General features: G+C 35.1%; 1 protein-coding gene across 2 annotated transcripts in view; it reads left to right on the forward strand.

Annotated features, from left to right (window-relative positions):
* The window catches only part of LOC309959111 (cadherin-10), a gene marked incomplete at its 3' end in the record, with an annotated part of 125552 nt that overhangs the window by 66844 nt on the left and 33523 nt on the right, over positions 1-25185 (forward strand). For both annotated transcript variants that reach the window (XM_082835260.1, XM_082835261.1), the window contains exons 3-4: positions 1112-1231; positions 1785-1952. In XM_082835260.1, the coding sequence (XP_082691386.1) occupies positions 1112-1231; positions 1785-1952 (288 nt within the window). The remainder of the gene's footprint in view (positions 1-1111; positions 1232-1784; positions 1953-25185) is intronic.

Genomic DNA, 25185 nt, shown 5'->3' on the forward strand with positions numbered 1-25185 from the left:
TGGATTATCTAGATGTTATGAACATTGGAATTAATTAGATTTTCTATTACTTCATATTAAATATTTTAAAACATCCTTTCAATTTAACCATTATATATAAAACTCTGCTGATATAAATCTCTTATTCAAATAACCAGTTGAAAATCAACAGCTAATCACAAACTGATACAGAATTTAAAGTTAGGTTTCAGAAGCAGTAAGACAGAAGGCGTGAAAAAACTGGAAGTATAACATTCAAGAAAATAGAATTCTTTTTTCGATGTAAATAAATGGAGGGTGTATTTGTAGGCAAAGAAAGTTAAAATTGATTTCGCGTTTTTGCTAAATAGAGAATCACAGAAAATTAAACATCAAAAAACAATAACATTTTTAGAGATAATGTATTTGGATTTAGTAGAATAGATCATTTCTCAAATGTGGGAGAAATATAAACTGATGAAACAATTCTGATACATTTTTTCCTTGTAACAATTTTAATAGAAAATTTCCAACTGCAGTTCTCAAAAGCATTGTTCAGAGATTATTATTTAATATTTACTTCACTAAATCCCAAGGACTTTTGGCAATCACCTTAATATAAAGCCCTTTTATATATTTTGAACTTTATTAAATAGCTTCTAATAGTTCTTGGGACTTGGGATCACCTTGGATTGTTTCTAAATTTAGAATTTAATCTATTCATAAAATCGTATTCTAGAACAGATGTTAATTATTTTTATAGTTAATTAGTGGAGAGAGAGAAAAAAGAGCATACTTACTCCTTTGTGATTAGATATGCCCTTTACACAAAACAAATCTGTTATGTGAAAATGAATTTAAATATCAAACCCGAGCATTTGTAAAGTGTCTGCGTTTATTATAATCTGATACACTGTAGCATTATCTATTGCATGCATGAAAATACACCTGTTGGCTAAATAAAATATGTTGTTGAATTCAAAGTTTACCTACAATACACTACATATATATTATTTTCATCTAAATTATATATGAATGTTTCTTTAAGAGGTCATTATTAAAGCCAAAAATCATTGAAGTCTTCCATGAAAACCAGTGCTTTTGCTCCTCCTTCTGGTACTGTGCAGAACTAAGCTGAATTTGGATACTTCAGGTACTTCTGTGGTGCAAGTCACAGCTACAGATGCCGATGACCCTTCCTATGGGAACAGCGCCAGAGTCATTTACAGCATACTTCAAGGGCAGCCATATTTCTCTGTGGAACCTGAAACAGGTCAGGAATCATGAATCAGTGTTTGTTCATTTAGTAGTCTTTATGATATTTATAAGTAAAAAATAAATAAATAAATAAAGGGCTTCCCTGGTGGCGCAGTGGTTGGGAGTCCGCCTGCCGATGCAGGGGACACGGGGGCCACAACAGTGAGAGGCCCACATACTGCAAAAAAAAAAAAAAAAAAAAGGTGGGAAAATAACAAAATCCTAACATTAATACTCACAGAAGAATGATGATGCCACAGTTAAAGATTTAAGAACTCAGAGTTGAATGATCGAGCGAGCTAATGGGAATATACCTGCTTTTATGTTTTTGCATCTGGGTTTAGGGCATTAGACAGCACATACGATATTCTTTAGGAAATAGAAAAACAACACAAATCGGCAAATATTTACATAGAATCATTTTTACAATTTCTAGACCATAAAAATTAATAGCAAAAGTGTTTTCATCTTTCAAAAATCACTACTATTTTGGATTTACAATTGTGAGCTTAATCAACTAATAATTGAGATTTTAATGAGCATAATAAACGTTTTCCATTTTCTTCAAGGTATCATCAGGACTGCTTTACCAAACATGAACAGAGAAAACAGGGAGCAATATCAAGTGGTAATCCAGGCCAAAGACATGGGTGGCCAGATGGGAGGCTTATCAGGGACCACCACGGTCAACATCACGCTGACAGACGTCAATGACAATCCACCGCGCTTCCCCCAGAGTAAGCCGTCTTTAATGGTGTTTCTGCAGGGCAAAAGCTTTAGAGTAAAAACAGAAAAGAGGAGAAAAAGCAATTGTCAATCATTTCATTTAAAACAGACCAAAACTGTGCTACGAAAATGAAGAAAAAAATAGATGTATATGCTGATGAATTCACTGTTATCAAAAGATAGAAGTTAAATATTTCAAACATAGTTCATTCAGAGACAGAGGGATCTATGATCACAAAACCACTCCATATATATATATATATATATATATATATATATATATATATACACACACACATGCAAGTTTACATATGTACTGTCTCTCTCTATATAGATCTATATATACATATATATACTCTATCATCTAAGAACTATTTCTGTCAGCAAAGGAAATGTTTTATTAAAATAAAAACTAAATTATACTTCTACAATGAATGTGTTTATTTCTACTTAGAATTTAATAAGGAAGATTCTAACCCAAGGGTAAAATTTTTCAATAAAATAACTAAGTTGCCATATTGTAAGAACTTAGCCAGAAAGAACTACATAGCGGGAACCTTACAAACTAATCAGACTTCCATTTAATATCACTGTGTCAGACTTGCATGTAATATCTGTGTTTGGAATGGCAGTCATACTAAAACATTTTGTATTTTTGATTTATTTATAGATTTATTTTGTGGTTTAGAATGAAACCTTCAAATTCTCAAAATAAGTCAAGAAGAGGTTAAGAACCATTAGCTTCTGACCATATAATTACATTTATTTATTCTCCTTTCTTATACAAATTTGGTAGATATGCAGCTAGAGAAGATGATATTGGGTCTCAATGGACACCACCAAGACTCAGCCAATTTCCTGCTAATCTAAAAGACCCTTTACTTCAAGATGGAATCTCACGTTGTTAGGAAATGTGGCATAAAACACAGGCTTTAGTATGATCTGTGTTTTTAATTTTTAACATTTGCTGTGTATTAACTTCTAAATTGATCCCCCAATTTTAGTTTATTTGTTTTTTGCCTTAAATAACTTTATGATAAAGTATTAAAGTGTAAAAAGCAATAGCTTTTTGTGATATTTATATCTTTATACTAAAGACCATTACACAGAAAGAATTACAGTCTAAGAATTCACTGTATTATTTTGACTCTTTAAAAGCATTTCACCTCTTTTCTTGTACTATTTTTATCTAACTTTATTAATAGTGCATGATTTTAGTTGAATTGTTTAAAATCACATGTGTGGAAAGATTATAAAATTCAGAGAGAATATTCTTGAGTGGACTAATCATATGCTTATGTATTTTTATGATATTTTGTTAGATATTTAAGGTACATGCTCCTCAGGATTGCTACTGTGGTGTTTGGCCCAAAACACAGAGAAGGGTGTTTGCTTATGCTGTTTTCAAATTATCAAGTTTCAACTTCAGGTTACCTTTAGCATCAGCAGGGAAAAGCAAACCAATAATAAATCTTTATAGTTCTTTTAGAACAGGTCTAAAGACATGCCTCGTTGCACTACAATTTAAATTTCACATTTTATATGTATTTCTAACCACCTCTTAGCATGATCCTGTTACGAGAATGGACATGCAAATATAGGAGAACAAACTGTTAAGTGGTTGCATAATCCACAATGAGCAAAAATATTTGTGAAAAAAGTATTTTATGAGTAATAAATGACCATTAAGAGGATTATTATAGTTTAAATTCTCAGGAACATATATACATGTGTCCAAAATACAGTCCATTTAAAAATTATGCATTTGATAAGCAAATTAATAGATTCTAATTAAATAGAAAAACTAGACATTTGAAAGATGAAAATATCTGATAAAAATTCATTTTATCATTTTTCTTCTACTGTAACACCTTTATTAATTCATTCACTAATTACTTTCTTTTCTTTTATTAAGTCAGAATTTGTGGTTGGTATCTGGTAGGCACATTACACAAGCCTGACATAATAATAATAGTAATAATAATTAAAAAAAGAAACAGCAATAGCATAACATGTTTTCTGAATGGCGTTTTTATGTCACCCTGTATCAGTTATTTACTGACCTACTTTATTTTATCAAAACAACTCATTGAGGTCAGTATTCTGATCTCCATTCTACAAATGAGAAAATGAACATTATAGACATTAAGGCCAAATGCAAGTAATAGCAGAGGTGGTTTGAAGTCCATGACCAACTCCAGATGTACAACACAATATATTATGAGAAGTTTTAGAGCATCCTGTATCTTGTCTTATTATTGTTTAATTATAAATGGAAACATAATTTATGGATCTTTGTTTTCGCAATTATCTTTTCTCCTATGAACATTTGCAACCATATCTTACTGTTGGGAACACTCAGTCATGGCAATTAAAATGTTACTTGATAGTCTAACTCACCTAACATGCGGAAAACTAGTTTTTAATTTCTCATATCATTTCATTAAATAGCCGAGGTTTGGAGGGAGTTCCACAGTTTATGAAGACCTTCATATGTAGCATATCACTGAAACTTGCAATTAACTCATGTAGACTCATTGTTATTATCCTTATACCCAATATACGGAAGAAGTAAAGGAGGTTCAGAGTGGAAATAATAAAGAAGACAAACTAGTACTGCCTAATAGAAATATGCAAAACAAAAATGTGTGCCACAATAGTAATTGTAAATTTTCTATCAGCCATATTAAAAAAATAAAATAAGCAGGAGAGACATTTATTTTAATCATATATTTTAACCCAATATTATCCTTTAAACATATCATCAATATAAAACTTATTCAGATGTTTTACATTCTCTTGTTCTATAATTCTTTGAAAAATCCTCTTTCATTGGGTATTTTCCAGTTACATCAAGGCTTAAGTCAGACTAATGACACTTCTAGTCAGTAGCTGCATGAGGGTTAGTGGCTTGGCTAGTGGCTGCCATATGGGACAGTTCAGGACAGACTGTGGAGTCATCCTCTTGAATCCCAATGCTGTCTTCTTCACTTAGTAGCTTTTTCACCTTGCTCCATTGAACTGACCTTTTAGTAGAAAGGTGCCATTTCAGTGTCTTTCAGTAAAACTGGATAGCAGTGCCTACCCCATAGAGTGGTAAGACTAAATAATTTAAAGCAGGGTCCCCAACCCCCTACCAGTGTGCAGCCTGTTAGGAACCAGGCCGCACAGCAAGAGGTGAGCATTGGGTGAGCGAGAAAAGCTTCATTTGCCACCCCCCACCACTCCCCATCGCTCGCATGACTGCCTCAACCATCCCCCCGACGCCATCCATGGAAAAATCGTCTTCCATGAAACCGGTCCCTGGTGCCAAAAAGGTTGGAGACCGCTGATTTAAGGTATATGAAACGCTTGACTCAGTGGCTGGCACTAGTGTATTTATGTGCTCAGTAATATTGATTTGTGCAAGTACTGCTGTATTATTATTATTTTTCAATATTATAAAAGTAGAGTCAAAACTTAAACTTTCATACAGATTGATCCAAATTCCACATTTCCCAATATGGTACATCTGTGGAAGATAAAAATCTCCATCATTTGGAGGGGACAAGGACAAGTGAAAGCCCACATGTCCTCCTTCATTGTTTAGCTTATTTATTGTGTGGGTCTCTAACAATCATTCTCAATCAGGGACAGTTTTGTCCCCCAAAGGACATTTAGCAAGGTCTTAAGACATGTTTGTTTGTCTCAACTGGTGGGTACTACTGACATCTATTGTGTGTAAGCAAGGATGCTGCTAAACATCCCTACAATTCACATGACAAAGAATTACCTGGACCAAAATGTCATCAGAGGTGAGGTTGAGAAACTTTGATATTATCTGAGGAACTGTTCAAGTGAAATCAGAAATTTTTTATCTAAAAATATTTATTGAGAACACTCTTGCACCAAACATTATTTTAGAAAAAAGACATATGAATATTGTTAAAAAAAAAACAACTTTTTTTTGTCCCTATGACCTTTCATTAAAGCAGGGGAGGCAGATGACACATAAGAAAACAATTCTATACATACAAGGTATTGGCTCAGTTCTGGTTAAAAAGAGGAACACAAGTGTTCCAAGGAAGAGGATAAGGGAAGGGCTTGCTCAAGAAGGGATACTAAATCCAAACACTGCAAGATGGAGTAGGCTCACCATACAAAGAGATGGGAAAGTCCTTCAAGCAGAGGGAACAGAATATGGGAAACCCTGAGTTGGAAGTTGAATGATGTTGAATAGAAGTTGAATATCAAGAAATGAAGACCAGAGTGGTTGGATCTTACCAAACAACAAGGAGGTTAGTGGGAGATTAGATCAGGGAGCCCTACACTCACAGGAACATTGGCAATAGTCAATTATTGTTGGAATTAACAAACGCATAACTGTGTGCCTAAGTTACCATCATACTCTTGTGATTTTAGAGGTATATAAATATGTGAACATTAATAGGACATGTACACCTTAGTATGATTCTAAAAGAGAGGTAATGGATTAGAAGGCTGGGGTGCACCTGAAAACTGAGTTCCAAAAGTCTTTTAGGTTCTTTTGCTCCAGATATTAAATTGTATTTTCACTACCAAAACAATATCTCTGTTGAAATTATTTCAGAATCCTGGATTATTTCAAGTGACTTTAATTTTAAAAACAATTAGTGAAGACAAAAATCTATTGCTTACCTTCCACTGAAAAGCACTGTGCTTGCAATTAAGCCCATGAAGGTTAATAAGTTTTGTTACCAGAAGGGGCTACTTTTCAGGGCCCAAGAATGGGCTCTTGTCTAACACTCTGAAATGAATTGTCCGAGGAGACACACATACCGACAAAGCAAAAGATTTTATTGGGAAGGGGCATCCGGGCGGAGAGCAGCAGGTAAGGGAACCCAGGAGAACTGCTCTGCCATGTGGCTCACTGTCTCAGGTTTCATGGTAATGGGGTTAGCTTTCCCGGTTGCCTCTGGTCAATCATCTTGCTTGTGCCCATATTTGCTCTGACTCAGGGTACTTCCTGGTGGTGCGCGCATCTCAACAAAGATGGGTTTTAGTATGAGGGTTTCTGGGAGGTTGGCGGGACATATTATGGGCTGGCATCTCCTCCCTCCTTTTGGTCCCTCTTGAATTCTCCCAATTAGTTTTCAGTGGCAGCACCTTGTTCCTTACTGAGATCTCCTGTTGTGAAACAACCAATGCAAGCAGTTCTTATTGTGCCTGGCCAGGGCGGGCAGTTTCCGTCAACAGTTCCCTAACATCTTGATTCCTGATTACAAGTGGCTTACTGTCGAGGAGGGGAGAGAATATTTCAATATGAAATGACATGTCTGACAGAATTTAATGGGTGTATGGAAGAGCAGCACTTTTCCAAATATGGGGAAGGAGGATTGAGTGCATCTTTTGCAGTGAAAGGTTTTCTGGAGAATTTCTCTTTTGATATAAATCCTTTCTTCAGACTACTAAAAGCAATAAGGGCAGGAAAGGAAGGAGAGTTCATGAAGTTGGGAATTAGCAAAATTACCAATGTAGGATATGCAAAGGGTATATTCTGTGCAGGTAAAAAAAAAATGGTAAAGGACTGCTTCAAAGCGGTCGTGAGGGTTATCTTTAGTGATGCCTTTAATGTTTGCTTTTCTATTTTTTATCTATTTTTGTAACTTGATGCAAGAAAACCAGAATAACAAAGGATAGAAAAGGACAAATGTGACAATTGCTTCGAAGTCAGATAAAATGAGTGTTGAATAGCAAAATGGGGGTAATTGTGGATGATCTTTCCCAATTGGTTTTAGTAGAAATCATTTCAAAGAAGCTGGAGGGTAGTAAATTGAGGAATAAAAGAAAGTCAGGAAGATGATCAAAGAAATAATGCCTGCACTTTAAGAAGCTGAGGTGAACAAGAAAATTAAATAGAAAAGGAGTATATTGTAATAGTTAAAAATAAATCCTGGATTAAGGGTGGTTCAGTAGATAATTTTGAGAGCCTCCTTTGTCCAGGCTCAAAGCAGGAATTAGGGCTTCAGTGGCCAACCAAGGACATGGACTACTGGAGGAAGGTGTAGAAGATAAAGTGATAATCACATGAATACATAATATGATGTCTGGCAATGGGGTAAGTGCATGCAGAATAGAAAGCAGAATAAAGGACTAGAGAATGACAGGGGTGCTATTTTAGGAAGCATGAATAGGGGAGACTTCTCGAAGGAGGCCTGAATAATTTTAAAAACTGAAAATGCATAAAATTAGACAATTCAGCTCCTCTAGACATCAGTTTCTATATGTACAGTACTTAGAGCACTACAATTAAGAAACAGGTCATATATAAAATGTTTTCAGTAGTAACTGTAACATATAAAGGTTCTCCATACACAAGGGTTTTTCTCCCCTTCCTTCTTCCTTCTCAAGGAGTATGACCAGTGTTTCAAATCTTGTCTTTATTGCTCTGATGCTGTGCTGCTATTCATTAATGGCCCACAAGAGATGAAATAAAAGTGCCTTAAGCCAGGAGATACCTATAATCTCGGCGATGTACCTCATATGAACAAATGAACATCCATGGATGAGGACTCCAGAGCAAATGTTCCTGCTCTCCAAGCAGTCAATGTTCAATGGTCCTTGAATTTCACTATGTTTCATTGTGCTAACAGAGACAAAAGTTATACTCCATCACCTGTATTCTATCCACCTGGTATTTTCACTTGAATATTTTAGTCTCTTTTACGTCACATCCTTCCTTCTTTCCCTAACATCAGAAAAACAAAATAGGCTCCATGGAAAAGGTCTATGAAGAGATTAAATTACTGGAACCTGATCATTGTAGGGCTTGGCAAAAACACCCGGAACAATGGAATTTGTGCCCAAATGGCCTTTTAAAAAAGTGGCTCTGGAAAAATGCTATGATACTAATTTTCATCTAGACAAGAATCAGTGATTAAAGAATAGCTGATCTGCAGAGATGAGCACTGAATAGCAGCTCCCAACATCTTTGTCTTAATACAGAAGAGAATGTTGTATGGTAAGACTCTCTCAAATCCGTTCCTAAAAAGAAGAAAAGAAAAAGAAAGACAAAACAAAAAATAGACATCAGAAAGGAAGGTCCAGGCCTAGAAGAAAAGAGTTTACGAAAGCGGTTATGTCGATGGTCAGGGCCCCAGTCAACCAGCTGGTGCCTAGGACTTGGCTCTAGTACTTGGATGGGACAGTTACTAGGACTCAAGAAGAAAGAAAGACTAAACATCTGAGATCAGGCAAAAAATTCCAACCCACGAAAAGAGCCAACTCTAGAACATAGTTTGAGAAGACCACAGCTTGTTATTCAAATGTAGCTGCTCTCCCAAACATTGTATCACAGAAAAGAGAGAGGAGATTATTTTTCTCATCCTACTTAACAGTGAGTATGGCCTCCAGAGAAATCCAGCTCTCATAGAACCATGCCCCTGATCTACTTAGTACTGAGTCACAAACATGTTTGCACACAGCTTAGGTGGACAAGTGGAAGTCAGGAAGCAGTAACAAACATATTTACATAATAGCTGAGCTGGGATTTCATGAGGAGAGAAAATTTATAAACTGCTAAAAAATATAATATGATTGAGTGGTGGTCTTATTTGTATTTATTTATCTTTGACCTCTTAAGATGTTTCAGAATATTATGTATATAGGTAATCAATATCAAATTTATGAGAATTTGATATGATATTTATTATGCAAGATTACAGATCTAGCCCAAGTGCACTCAAAAGAGTGAAGTTATTGCTGCTTACTATATCTTTTTGCCATGACTTATTGAGAATGGTAACAAAAATCCGTTTTTCATCATTTGGTTGTCAGTTCCGAAAATTAACACAGAATTTCTCACTTATAGGAAAGTTTTTTTTAAGATAAATTATAGATGGTGGGCACTTGGGTGTACAAATAAATTAAATGAGACTCTAATTTCCTGAGTATTTTGATATCAAAACTTTATATTTCCATCAAATTATATTTAAAGATTATACACAAATATAGCTAATTCAGATGCCATACTATGTAATTGTAGAATCACTCAGAGCCTAGAAGAGATTTCATACCTAGGTTTGTTTGTTTGTTTTAACTGCATGACCTTTATTGGCTACTAACTTTATTTAGCTCATTAAATTACATAAATATGGATTGTCTGATTTGCCCACATTTAAATAAAATAAAGCAACAGTATAAAAATAATAGTAACAGGCACAGTGTTACAGCATGGACTAAACACGGTAAAATATAAAATTAACTCAATCTTCATATCTGTATAATTATAATATAACATATATTTATTTACCCCTTTATATTAGTTCAAGAAAAACTGAAACATGAAACTTAAATCACTTGTTTATGATTCTACAGTTGGAAAAGAAATAACAGCCAGGTTGAGGATCCAGGTTCGATGATTCAAAAATCTGTGCTTCTAACCACTACACCAAGAAAGAAATTGGTACATCAGAGACTCTCTTTATCTTCCCTGGTACATCTTGCCTTTAGTTAATTCAGTGATTCACTACTTGTATATAGATTACTGGAACAACTTTAAATAGGACATATTGAATTCTTACAATGTCCATGCATTTTCATACAAAACCGGGAAAATCAAAGCTTTATTTGTTAGTGCTTTTGCATTACCCAAGGACCAAACATGAGTGACTGCTTTGCTGGGATCCTTATGCTGCTTGGCGGATAGATAAACAAGTTTACATGAAACAAGGTAATTCAAGGAGATGTCTATATGATGTACACAGGGATTTAAGACACGTACTTTCAGTGAGCTGTGAGACTACCATTATCCCTGCCTGGTACAAGGGAGGTTTGATTTAATAAGTGTTGATTTTCGCTTTGTAAATAGAGTCAACCTTGCCTCTACTGGGGATTCTAAGGTAATGTAGGCTCCAGGCTGATCTGCATATTTTAAAATTATCAAGCACATTTCAAGTAGAGAAACAGTCAGGTATGTCCCAAGGAAGATGCTTTAGCCTGAGAAAGAAGGGAATGAAATTAAAAATGTCTCTTTTCTCCCTTTTTTAATCTAAAGAAAATGAATATTCTTATATTCAAAGGCACTGTTCTACAATTTACATAAGTTAGATATAGCTCTGATTTTTACCGTGATCACAAAAATAGCCTCAAATATTTGTAGGATTTTTCCCCATGGTCCTAGTACTTAGAATTTGTAAGAATTATAAAGAAAGAATGTTACTGAAGCATTCTTTGATTTTTTAAACACTGATTGAAGCCGTACTATGTGGAAGGATGTATGATAGGAAATAATAATAAAGTAATAATTTTATAGAGAGAAATAAAAAACAGAATACATACATAAATGGTTTGCCGTTTGAAAGATTATAAAACACAACACCTCTCTCTCTCTGTCTCTCTCACACACACATACACACACACAAATAAACATATATACACTTTTATTTTATTATATTGTAGTTTCCCTCACACATAGTCTCCTTCACTCTTTTGCTTGCTTTTGTATATAGGTGGAGTTTGTATATAGGTTGCATAAATGTAAATATATATGCACATGTATGTACATATACACATATATATGCACATATGCATGTAAACTTATATACACACATATAACTGGAGAATGATATAATAACATTCACACTATAATTGTCAATTAAAGCCTAAATCATAAAATGATCAACCCTTCAGAGGTAAGGGGACCAAGAAAGAGAAAAACATTTAAGTGTTTTCCAGGCAGGAAAACAGGCATTGAGGGGGAGAGCATTTTTGTTAGGGAGGACGGAATGAACACAGGTGACATTCAGAGAAATGCGTGTGATTTGGTGTGGCTGGATCCCAGGGCTTGAAGCAGGTGTTGTGAGAGATGAGAATGGAAATGTAACAGAGTCAGCATCATGAAAAGGGTTGGGTACAAAAATAAAATGCTACATATATTATGTAAGGGAGTATTTTTTAGGAGAGCACCAGGCACAGTTCTTCATTTTGTCTAATTATTCTGGCAGCAACGAAGCACATTGCTTGGATCAGAAGAGTAAAGGTTGACGAGAGTCTGAACTGAAGCTGAGGAGAGGAGGGATTTGAGATATAGTTAAGTAGTTGAGCCGTAGGACGTAGTAATTAGGTCGATAAAAGGTTCGAGGGAGAAAGAGAGCAAAAGATACTTTCTAGTTTTCTACCAGAAGAGCTTGTTTGAAGAGAGACAGGGATTTCAGTTTGATTCAAATGTTTTAAATTAAGATTCTTGCAGAAAGATAGTGGTTTTAAATACCTAGGAGACAGTGAACTATTTGATCTGATGTACACAGCACGATATTTAAGTGAGAACAGACATGATGATCTCAGCTAAGCTAAACGTTTAGAGTGACATAACTGAGGAAATGTACAATTCCCAAGTATGATGAAATATATACTTCTCTAAGAAAAATAGAAATTATACAAAAATCCACTTGGAGCTCTCCACTTATTCCCATGGAAAGTTGCCTTAGACTAAACGATTTAGCATTTTTGCATCAGGGGATTCGAAGTCCCTTTGTGTTATGGTATCCTCTAGAACACACTTGGAAAATACCCCTGGGTAAGTATAGAGAGATATATATAGAAACAGAACTAGCTGTGCAAATATATTTAGACTCAGTTAAGCCGCTGTTACAGAGTTTTTAGTAAGCCTACAATTTCAGGGAAGACGCATTGCAGAGACTGAGTACCTAGTACAATGTAATATGTTTATGAATGACTCTAAGGTTATCTTAACCTCCCCTGATTCTATATACTTTTTATGTTCTTACACATTGCAATTGTGTGTATTTATTGATGCCAGTTAACTTGGAGACAATTTCAAAGAAATGAATCAAGATGGATTCCCTAGTCTCTGGGAATCAATGGCAGCTTCTCTAAAAGCTTTGTCCTGTTGCTTTCTTCAATGGCATGAACAGGAAACTAAGACATCTTGCAGCATCTCATTTTGCTCTAATTTAACTTAAATGCCCAAAGCTAAGTTGGTGATCATGTCTCCAGTGCTCACAGAATAGGTTTCTTCCTCTCCTCTGGTGGGAGTCTTCAATTCCAAACCCTCAATCCTCTGTCAGTCTCTGGTGTGACTTTCAGCTCTCCGCTCCTTTTCCTAAATGCCCATTTAGCATTGCATAATTTCCTTAACTGCTCTGCAGTTTCCTCTCAGGAGCTTTATCTTGTTTTTAATTTCTTCCTGTTAAGCTCATTAAAAAACATCTTTTAAACATTATACAATGGAATGGTTTATAAACGTGCATAATTGTGTCATTTTTCTTAGAGCAAGTGTTGTTTGAGATTATTATGCAGCGTAGAGATGTGACAATAAGATTACACACAAAGCAAATAAAAAAATTAAACTAATGTTAAATTATTTTGTTATTCACATATGTGGTGCTTTTTTCTCACAACTCTGGAAAAGTAGAGAGTTAATGTAAATGTGAATAGAAACAAGGACAGGGAACAAAGGAAAGAGTCCAATTATATTTCCTGGAACCTTACTGTTTTTTATCAACAAAACAAAACGGCAGCTATCTGTTGTCAAGCTTCCAAAGCTGTGTTTGCCCTCTTGGCTCTCCCGTTTGTTTTCTGGCATCTATTTTGTTGTTCCTGAGGAAGTCACACTGTCACATCTCTTACTGTGCCCATCTTATGCTTTTCCTCCAAAGTCTCTTACATTGAGCTGTCAGTTACTTCTGTTTCCAGTACACAAATCTGCAGTGTTTTTAATACTCAAGTGCAAAGGTCCTATTGATCAAATTTTTGGTGGAAAAAGTGACCTGGAATACTTAATCTTGAATCAAAAAAAAACAAACAAACAAAAGAAAACAGAAATGCATTAAAATTGTTTTAAGTCTTTAATAATGAAAATTTAGATGTTATGTGAGGTTGTCATTAATAGTCTCAGAATACACTTATTTAAGTAGTCTTATCTTTTGGCCAGTCCTTAGGAAGTATTCTTTGCAATATTACCATTTAGATTTTTATTTCTAAATACAATTTTTCATAGGTGATATGGAAGTGGCAATTACCTTTCTCCTCCTTGCATTTGTGCCTTGCACTTAAGTCGATAACCAAACCAAGAACATACCCACTGGGAAGAAATATTTATCTGCCATAAACATTAAAAGAGAAGCAAATGATTCAATCAGACACCTGGGAATGAATTTCAAACAACTATAAATTGGAATTGACAGGAAAGCATACCACATAATTAAAGCTTCATCAACTGTAAGATAAAAAATAAGGAGCATACAAATAGACGTCTTTAAGGAAACATGACACGTAAGATGGGTGACAGGTGCTACTTTGCCTTTGTCAGTGTGTGCAGTACAATCTTTCTCCTTTCTGGATCCCCTCCCCCTACATGGTAAACATCCTTGCATGCTCTTAATGAAAGCAATTTCACTTTGCTTGACAAACTAAGATACTTGTGTTCAACAGACGAGTCTTGGAAAAAAATTTAAAAGCATGAGTGAATAGCTCTTTCATACCTTTAAAATATAGAAATGCAGTTTTTAAACTTTGAAGTAAACCCAGTAAATCTCGTCCCTGAATAGGTTTCTGAGCATAAACGCAGTTCCAGAGAAAGCATTATCCAATTATATATCTTGGGCACTGAATAAATATTTATTGGATGACTTAACTACTGAAGTTACCATATAATCAAAACGATCATGAATATGTGTGTTCTATATGTGTATACAACATATATACCTTTAATATAGCTATCTGAATTATTTAACAGAAGAACTAAATCTATGCTATTTTGATGAATGACCTCAATCTTAATCATTGCTGTTCTGCAAAGTATGGAACTCCTTGAAAACACTTTTATTAGTATTTCAAGGAAAAATAAATATACTTTTGTGCATGTATATACACACACTCACTCTGTGTGTGTGTGTGTGTGTGTGTGTATCCCTTATATATAAAATGATTTAGGCTTATTATAATGTGAATCAATGGAGCATGATCCCTTCCCTGGTAAACCTCAGAAAGTACTGAAAATTAACATGGATAATGCTTACTGTCATCAAAATGATATAAACTTTGTGATGGAGATTGTCTCTGTGCCAACCAAGAAATAAAATGAAGTAATAAGTGATTTTGGATCCTTGACCAGAACTATTATGACAAGTTCAAAGCAGACAGATTTTCAGAATCTAAGCCTGTGTCTAGAAATCCAAGTAGTCTCATAAAAGTCCAAGCTAAAAATAAAAAGTGGGAGAACAAATTCCCAGAGAATTCTCCCAGTGAAATCTATGTACAGTAAAATTAATGAAACCAAAAAACTGTTTTTTTTTCTTTTGTTCTCTCTCTCTCCATGTTAAAAAGATCCATGATACAGAAACTTTTTACCATAACCTGATAATCTCCAATAATATCAGGTCAATTTTCTATTTAATTTTTTAAAAAATAATTTACTTCAGGGAATTCCCTGGTGGTCCAGTGGTTAGGACTCGGTGCTTTCACTGCCGAGGGCGTGGGTTCAGTCCCTGGTCGGCAAACTAAGATCCCGTGTGCTGTGTACCCTGGCCAAACAAAAAATAAATAAATAATAATAATAATAAATAATTTTCTTCAAAGTATTAAATTCATAGATAAAATTTTTAAATGAAAAATAAGCCACCCATTCCATTCTTCCTCACCCATAGCTCTAATCATCACAGAAAACAACTTTAAACTCTTACTCTTTTTAGTTCATCTAGGTTAAGCTGTAATTCTCTAAGTAATATTGTCTTGTTATTTTTAAAATATTTTTTACATTTCATTATTCATGAAAATGGAGTTCAGTAGCATCTCAGTCTATGCTCCCCTTAATATAATTATGATAACACTTTTAAAAATTTCTCTATTGGTTTTCTTAGAAAATTTAATTGTTATGAAATTTCTTTTATATCCACCATTCTCAGCCTTCCTCTCTGTCTTTCTGTCCCAACGGCATTCTCACTGAAGCACTAAATGTATTTAAGAACCGTTTAACTGTCTTAAGAAAAAGCTCTACAATTTTTAAAATACACTTTTCAAAGTACTATACTATTACCTGTAAAAGTTTGATCTTTAGTCCAAAAATGTATACAAAAGCATACACTGGCTCTCAAAAGTCTTAGAGGAGAAAAGCCAGACATTTTATTGCCAATGTAATGATTTCAACTACTGACTATTAAAGATCCTCTTTAGCAAAGTTGTATTTTCTGAGATGTTACAGGTTTGTGCTTTAGATGTGCAGTGGGTACAGCTGTTCAAAATTTGTTAGTGAAAAACTCTATAGCACTTAGCTTCATTTTGGCAACATTCAGAGTTGCAAACCTAGATTCCTCAGTATTCCCCTTCCAGTATGGGCTGGCTAATCTCTATAGCTCAAGAAAATCTGCCATCCCAGACATTTCTTTTTCACTTTTGTAACTTGGATACGTAGCTCTGTAGATCTCCTGTATTCCTGTATCTTGCTTTAGCCCATTATTTTCCTGGAATACATTCATTAGTTTCTTTTAAAAAGCCCAAATGCAGAGAAATTTGCTGAGTCTAAAATTATCTTTATTGGGCTATCATACTTGATTAATATGGTGCCTATAGTGAATATTCAAGGTTCAAAATAACTTTATCATCAAATTTTGATGACATTGCTCAATATCTTTCTAGGATCAGAGGTTACCTTGAAAGGTCCATTGACATTTTGATCCGTGCCTTTTATTTTTTCCAACCACACAATTATATATTAATTTTTAATTGTGTGTACTTCCTTCCATTGTCCTCTAGTTCACCAATTCTGTCCTTTGGTGATTTTAATTTTCTGTTTAACCCATCCATTATTTTTTAACTGTTTTGACTTCAACTATTATATTGTTAATATCTATGTTTTGTATTTGGCTTCATATCAATATAGCCAGACACTTTTCATTGTCTAGTAAAAATATTATAACTTTTACTCCTTAAAACATAATGAATATATTTTTAAAATATTCTTCATGTGATGACTCCACATTAGTTGTTTTGTTGATATGATTCAGCTAAAGTGCTTAATTTGTTTTGTTTTGTGCTTTTGAATTTTATTTTATTGTTGCTTTTCAGTGTTTTGTTTTCCTGCTGACACTCACTTATATTTCCTTTTGTTGTTATTATGTGTATATATATATATATATTTAATTAATAATCATTGAAATTTGTGAGACCTGAAGTTGAATTTTACTTTGTATTTTTAAATAAATCTTTATTGGAATATAATTGCTTCACAATACTGTGTTAGTTTCTGTTGCACAACAAAGCGAATCAGCCACATGCATACACATATCCCCATCTCCCCTCCCTCTTGAGCCTCCCTCCCACCCATCCTATCCCACACCTACAGGCTCACTGACCCCACCTACATGGTCATTGCAAAGCACCGAGCTGATCTCCCTGTGCTCTGCTGCTGCTTCCCACTAGCTAACTATTTTACATTCAATAGAGTATACATGTCGATGCTACTCTCACCTTGCCCCAGGTTCCCCCTCCCACACCGTGTCCACAAGTCCATTCTCTACGTCTACATTTTTATTCCTGCCCTGCAACTAGGTTCATCAGTACTTTTGTTTTTTAGATTCCATATATATGCGTTAGTATACAGTATTTATTTTTCTCTTTCTGACTAACTTCGCTCTGTATGATAGGCTCTAAGTCCATCCACCTCACTATAAATAACTCCATTTTGTATCTTTTTATGGCTGAGTAATATTCTATTATATATATGCCACATCTTCTTTATCCATTCATCTGTTGATGGCCATTTAGGTTGCTTCCATGTCCTTGGCTCTTGTAAAAAGAGCTGCAGTGAACACTGTGGTACATGTCTCTTTTTGAATTATGGTTTTCTCAGAGTATATGCCCAGTAGTGGGATTGCTTTGTCATATGGTAGTTTTATTTTTAGTTTTTTAAGGAACATCCATACTATTTTCCATAGTGGTTGTATCAATTTACATTCCCACCAACAGTGCAGGAGGGTTCCCTTTTCACCACACACTTTCCAGCATTTATTCTTTCTAGATATTTTGATAATGGCCATTCAGACTGGCACAAGGTGATACCTCATTGTAGATTTGATTTGCATTTCTCTAAAAATTAGTGACGTTGAGCATCTTTACATGTACCTTTTGGCCATCTGTACATCTTCTTTGGTGAAATGTCTGTTTAGGCCTTCCACCCATTTTTTAAATGGGTTGTTTGTTTTTTTGATATTGAGCTCCATGAGCTGTTTGTATATTTTGGAGATTAATCCTTTGTCTGTTATTTCATTTGTAAATATTTTCTCCCATTCTGAGTGTTGTCTTTTTGTCTTGTTTATGATTTCCTTTGCTGTGCAAAAGATTTTAAGTTTAATTAAGTCCCATTTGTTTATTTTTGTTTTTATTTTCCTTACTCTAGGAGGTGGGTCAAAAAAGATCTTGCTGTGGTTTATGTCAAAGAGTGTTTTTGTTATGTTTTCCTCTAAGAGTTCTACAGTGTCTGGTCTTACATTTAGGTCTTTAATCTATTTGGAGTTTATTTTTGTGTATGGTGTTAGGGAGTATTCTAATTTAATTCTTTCACATGTAGCTGTCCAGTTTTCCCAGCACCACTTATTGAAAAGGCTGTCTTTTCTCCATTGTATGTTCTTGCCTCCTTTGTCATAAATTAGGTGACCATGTGTACATAGGTTTATCTCTGGGCATTCTATCCTGTACCACTGATCTATATTTCTGTTTTTGTGCCAGTACCATACTGTCTTGAATACTGTAGCTTTGTGATATAGTTCAAAGTCAGGGAGCCTGATTCCTCCACCTCCATTTTTCTTTCTCAATATTGCTTTGGCTATTCGGGGTCTTTAGTGTTTCCATACAAATTGTAAAATTTTTTGTTCTAATTCTGTGAAGAAAGTCATTGGTAGTTTGATAGGGATTGCACTAAATCTGTAGATTGCTTTGGGTAGCATAGTCATTTTTGCAATATTGATTCTTCCAATCCAAGAACATGGTATATTTCTCCATCTGCTATGTCATCTTTGATTTCTTTCATCATTGTTTTATAGTTTTCTGAGTACAAGTCTTTCACCTCCTTAGGTAGGTTTATTCCTAGGTATTTTATTCTTTTTGTTGCAATAGTAAATAAGAGTGTTTCCTTAATTTCTCTTTCTGATTTTACATTGTTGGTGTATAGGAATGCCAGAGATTTCTGTGCATTAATTTTGTATCCTGCAACCTTACCAAATTCATTGATTAGTTCGAATAGTTTCTGGTGGCATCTTTAGGACTTTCTATGTATAGTATCATGTAATCTGCAAACAGTGACAGTTTTACTTCTTCTTTTCCAATTCGTATGCCTTTTATTTATTTTTCTTCTCTGATTGCTGTGACTAGGACTTCTAAAACTATGTTGAATAAGAGTGGCAAGAGTGGACATCCTTGTCTTCTTCCTGATCTTAGTAGAAATGCTTTCAATTTTTCACCCTTGAGTATGATACTTGCTGTGGGTTTGAAATATATGGCCTTTATTCTATTGAGGCAGGTTCCCTCTAGGCCCATTTTCTGGAGAGTTTTTATCATAAATTGGTGTTCAATTTTGTCAAAAGCTTTTTCTACATCTATTGAGTTGATCATATGTTTTTTTTCCTTAATTTGTTAATGTGGTGTATCACATTGATTGATTTGCATATATTGAAGAATCCTTGCATCTCTGGGATAAATCCCACTTGATCATGGTGTATGATCCTTTTAATGTACTATTGGATTCTGTTTGCTAGTATTTTGTTGAGGATTTTTGCATCTATCTTCATCAGTGATATTGGTCTAAATTTTCTTTTTTGTGATTCTTTTTCTGGTTTGGGGATCAAGGTGGTGGTGGCTTCGTAGAATGAATTTGGGAGTGCTTCTCCCTCTGCAATGTTTTGGAAGAGTTTGAGAAGGATTGGTGTTAGATCTTCTCTAAATATTTGATAGAATTCGCCTGTTAAGTCATCTGGTCCTGGAATTTTGTTTGTTGGAAGATTTTAATCACAGTTTCAATTTCATTACTTGTAATAGGTCTGTTTATATTTTCTAATTCTTCCTGGTTCAGTCTTGGAAAATTGTACCTTTCCAAGAATTTGTCCATTTCTTCATGATTGTCCATTTTATTGGCATATAGTTGTTTGTAGTAGTCTCTTATAATCCTTTGTGTTTCTGCAGTGTCAGTTGTGATTTCTCTTTTTTCACTTCTAATTTTATTGATTTGCATTCTCTCCCTTTTTTCTTGATGAGTCTGGGTAAGGGTTTATCAATTTTGTTTATCTTCTCAAAAACCAGCTTTTAATTTTATTGATCTTTTCTGTTGTTTTTCTTCATTTCTATTTCATTTATTTCTGCTCTGACCTTTATGAGTTCTTTCCTTCTGCTGACTTTGGGTTTTCTTTGTTCCTGTTTCTCTAGTTGTTTTAAGTTATGGTTAGATTGTTTATTTGAGATTTTTCTTGTTTCTTGATGTGAGATTGAATTGCTACAAACTACCCTCTTAGAACTGCTTTTCCTGATTCCCATAAGTTTTGCATTGTTGTGTTTTTGTTGTCAATTGTTTCTATGTATTTTTTTAATTTCTTCTTTGATTTCTTCAGTGATCTCTTGGTTATTTAGTAGCACACTGTTTAGCTTCCATGTATTTGTGAGTTTTTCTAGTTTTTTTTCCTGTAATTGATTTCCAATCTCATAGCATTGTGGTCAGAAAAGATGCTTGATATGATTTCAATTTTCTTAAATTTTCCAAGGCTTGACTGTGACCCAAGATGTGATCTATCCTGGAGAATGTTCCATGTGCACTTGAGAAGAAAGTGTATTCTGCCACTTTTGGGTGGAATGTTCTATAAATATCAATTAAATCTATCTGTTCTATTGTATCATTTAAAGCTTGTGTTTCCTTATTTATTTTCTGTTTGGATGATCTGTCCATTGGTGTAAGCGGGGTGTTAAAGTCCTCTACTATTATTGTGTTACTGTTGATTTCTCCTTTCATGGTTGTTAGCACTTGCTCTATGTATTGAGGTGCTCCTATGTTGGATGCATAAACATTTATAATTGTTATATCTTCTTCTTGAATTGATCCTTTGATCATTATGTAGTGTCCCTCCTTACCTCTTGTAACAGTCTTATTTTAAAGTCTATTTTTTCTGACATGAGTATTGCTACTCCAGCGTTCTTTCGATTTCCATTTGCCTGGAATATCTTTTTCCATGCATTCACTTTCAATCTGTATGGATCCCTAGGTCTGAAGTGGGTCTCTTGTAGACAGCATATATATGGGTCTTCTTTTTTGTATCCATTCAGCCAGTCTGTGTCTTTTGATTGGGGCTTTTAATCCATTTACATTCATGGTTATTATTGATATGTATGTTCCTATTACCATTTTCTTAATTGCCTTGGGTTTATCTTGTGGGTCTTTTTCTTCTCTTGTGTTTCCCGCCTAGAGAAGTTTCTTTAGCATTTGTTGTAAAGCCGGTTTGGTGGTGCTGAAGTCTCTTAGCTTTTGCTTGTCTGAAAAGCTTTTGATTTCTCTGTCAAAACTGAATGATATCCTTGCTGGGTAGAGTAATCTTGGTTGTAGGTTTTTCTCTTTCATCACTTTATCCTGCCACTCCCTTCTGGCCTTCAGAGTTTCTGATGAAAAATCAGCTGATAACCTTATGGGGATTCCTTTGTATGTTATTTTTGTTTTTCCCTTGCTGCTTTTAATATTTTCTTTTGTAATTAATTTATGTTAGTTTGATTAAAATGTATCTTGGTGTGTTTTTCCTAGGGTTTATCCTGTTTGGGACTCCCTGTGCTTACTGGACTTGGGTGGCTATTTCCTTTCCCCTATTAGGGAAGTTTTCAGCTATAATCTCTTCAAATATTTTCTCAGACTCTTTCTTTTTCTCTTCTTCTTCTGGCACCCCTATAATTCAAATGTTGGTGCGTTTAGTGTTGTCCCAGAGGTCTCTGAGATTATCTTCAATTCTTTTCATTCTTTTTTCTTTATTCTGCTCCTTGGCAGTTATTTCCATCATTTTGTCTTCCAGCTCACTTATTCATTCTTCTGCCTCAGTTATTCTTTTATTGATTCCTTCTAGTGTATTTTTCATTTCAGTTATTGTGTTGTTCATCTCTGTTTGTTGTTTATTTCTTCTTGATCTTTGTTAGACATTTGTTGTATTTTCTCAATCCATGCCTCCATTCTATTTCCGAGATTCCAGATCATCTTTACTATCATTACTCTGAATTCTTTTTCAAGTAGATTGCCTATTTCCTCTTCATTTATTTAGTCTTGTAGGTTTTACCTTGCTTCTTCATCTGTGACATACTTTTTTGCCATGTGATTTTTTTTCTTTTTTTATGAGTGGGATGTGTTCCTGTCTTACTGGTTGTTTGGTCTGAGGCTTCCAACACTGGAGTTTGTTGGCTGTTGGGTAGAGTTGGGTCATGGTGCTGAGATGAGGACCACTGTGAGACCTCACTTCGATGAATATTCCCTCTGGTCTGAGGTTCTCTGTTAGTCCAGTGTTTCAGACTCAGAGCTCCCACTGCAGGAGCTTTGGCCTGACCCCTGGCTCATGAACCAAAATCCCACAAGCAATGTGGGGTGGCAATAAAAAAAAAAGAGAACAATAACAAAGTAAAAAATAAAATTAGACTAGGAAACTAACAGATATGTTAGAAAGAATATGAAAATAAAAATATAGATGAAACAACTGGAGGGTACAACAGTACCACAATAGTAAAAAAGAGGAGGAGGGAAAAGAAAAATAAAAGTGAGGGGGAGACCTTGGCTGTGGAGGGTGGGGCCTAAGCAAGGGCGAGGTTTGGGCAGTGGGCAGGGCCTATGCTTAGGACCCACAAACTAGGAAAGGCCCTGGGGCTGTGGGAGGTGGAGCTTAGGCTCAAGGAACAGAAGGGGCCCAGGTGTGCTCCCCACCCCTGGTCTCAGAGGACAGGGGACCTTACCTTGGAGCCCAACAGGCTTCCTGGGCTTGAGTGGGCAGGGTAAATGCCCTCTGCTCCTCTCCCACTCCTCCCAGAGGGCCCCTCCCACCTGCCTCTCCTGATGTCCCTGGTCTCAGGGGCATCAATCCTGTCTGACCTCCACTTCTCCTCCCCCCTCAGTCCCCCACGTCTTACCAGTTCACTTGGTGTTTCCTCCTGTCTCCTTGGGCTTCAGGGTCCCCCACCACAGGTGGCAGGTGCCCTACTTGTGGGGAGATGCTAACTCAGCATCTTCCCACACTGCCATCTTAGAGGGTTCTTCCTGAAGTTGAATTTTAAATAGAAGATGTTTACTTCCATCAAGTACCAGGAACACTAAAAACACTTTTAAGTAATGTTTAATTTGACAATTATTTATGAGGTATATCGGTTTGCTTGTTTGTTTTACGTTTTCATGAAGTATGTAATAACAAGAAAATATAAGTTGTACCACTTTAACACATTACAAAGACTTTAAAAATATTTTGCATTCACATGCATGATCCTTGAATTTTGTGCTCATATATGTACATGTTCAAGAGAGATTATTCACATATATAAATATATATACATAGTATTTATGTTTTTCTAAACAAAATATTGTTGAGTTCTTGTTTATGGTTTATAAAAATAGTATCACACCATATATAATTTTCTGAAATTTGTCTTTTTCCACTTAATATGATGCAACTAAGATTCATCCACATTTTTTCTGATGTAACTATAGCTCATGGTTTTCAATTTTGGATTATGTTGGGATGTGTGATAATGTAACAATTTATTTACCTATTCTCGTGCTGTTTGACATTTGGTTCCCTTCCTCTTTTTTTTAACTTTACAAACAATAATTCCATGTTTAACTTTACATAACTTTACAAACAATGGCATTTCTGCAGCTATTTTCCTCATGCACATTGCTGGATTTTATTTATGCTAATATTTAACAACATATAATCCTGTTATGGGTTGAATTGAGTCCCCCCAAAATATGCTTTTAAGTCCTAACCCACAGTATTTCAGAATGTGACCTTATGTGGAAATAGGGTCTTTAGAGGTGATCAAGTTAAAAGGAGATCATTAGGGTTGGGACCCTTTTCCAATATGATTGATATCCTTAAAAAAGGGGGCAATTTGGATACACAGAGAGACACACACTAAGGGAGTATAATGTGAACATACAGGGAAAAAAATGGCCATATAACTAGAATGATGCATCTACAAGTCAAGGAATACCAAGGATTGCTGGCAAACACTAGAACCTATAGAACGGAAAGAAGGATCTTCTCTAGAGCTGTCAAGGAGAGAATGGCCCTGCCAGATACATAGATTTCAGACTTCTAGCCTTCAAAACTGTAAGACAATAAATTTCTACTCTTTAAAGCCACCTAGATTTTTGTACTTTGTCATAGTAACCCAGGAAATGAAAATTTCCCAAAATCATTGTGTCAAATTTAACACCAATCAGCTCTGCATAATAGTTCCTCTTAGACCACATACTTTTTACAGTTGGTTTTGTCAGTCTTTATTTTTGTTAGTTTAGTAGGTGTAAAATGATATCACATCATGTCCTTAATTTAATTTGCATTGCTTAAGATCCAGTATATTTCTCTATGTTTATTTGTCTTTCTTGTTTATTCTACTGTAAACCGTTTTCCATTTACATCCTTGACTAAATTTTCTACTAGCTTATATGCATACATCTGTATGTATGTATATGTGTGTGTATACTCCAACAGGCATTTAGCATGTTGTTCTGTATCTTATGGCACCTGACTCCATCATTTTTCTTCCTTTGTGTCTTTATGAGCCAAGTATTTACAACTGTATTTTCATTGAGCTATGTAATACATCTTTCCAGGGCTATTAATGTCTCTCACTTTTGGAAAAGGCACTTGAGGGAGAAAGGTATGAGGAGAGGTAGTGAGGAAGGGTCCTCCCAGTATCATAATCTCAGTGGTTTTCTTGTCCACATAGATTCTCCATGAAGTATTGGCTTGGCCAAAAATTTCGTTCGGGTTTTTCTGTAAGATCTTAGGGAAAAACATGAACGAACTTTTTGGCCAAATAATTGTAGCCTGCCTTGTGAGCCTTCACCCCTTGTGTTGTGGAGGCCACAGTGTCATCTTTCTCCCCTAGTGGCTAAAGTTGCTTATATCTGTAAAAATAGAGTTCTTCCGGATCATCCAAATCCACACAATGAATGCAAAATGTCATAAAGCATGGCTTGTGTCTAGATCACCCTTCCACTGAATGCAAAACACTTATTGTGGAGACTATTTGCTGTTGTGTAACTAC

The sequence above is a fragment of the Leucopleurus acutus genome, assembly GCF_964270905.1.
Source record: "Leucopleurus acutus genome assembly, chromosome: 3".
NCBI lineage: Eukaryota > Metazoa > Chordata > Mammalia > Artiodactyla > Delphinidae > Leucopleurus > Leucopleurus acutus.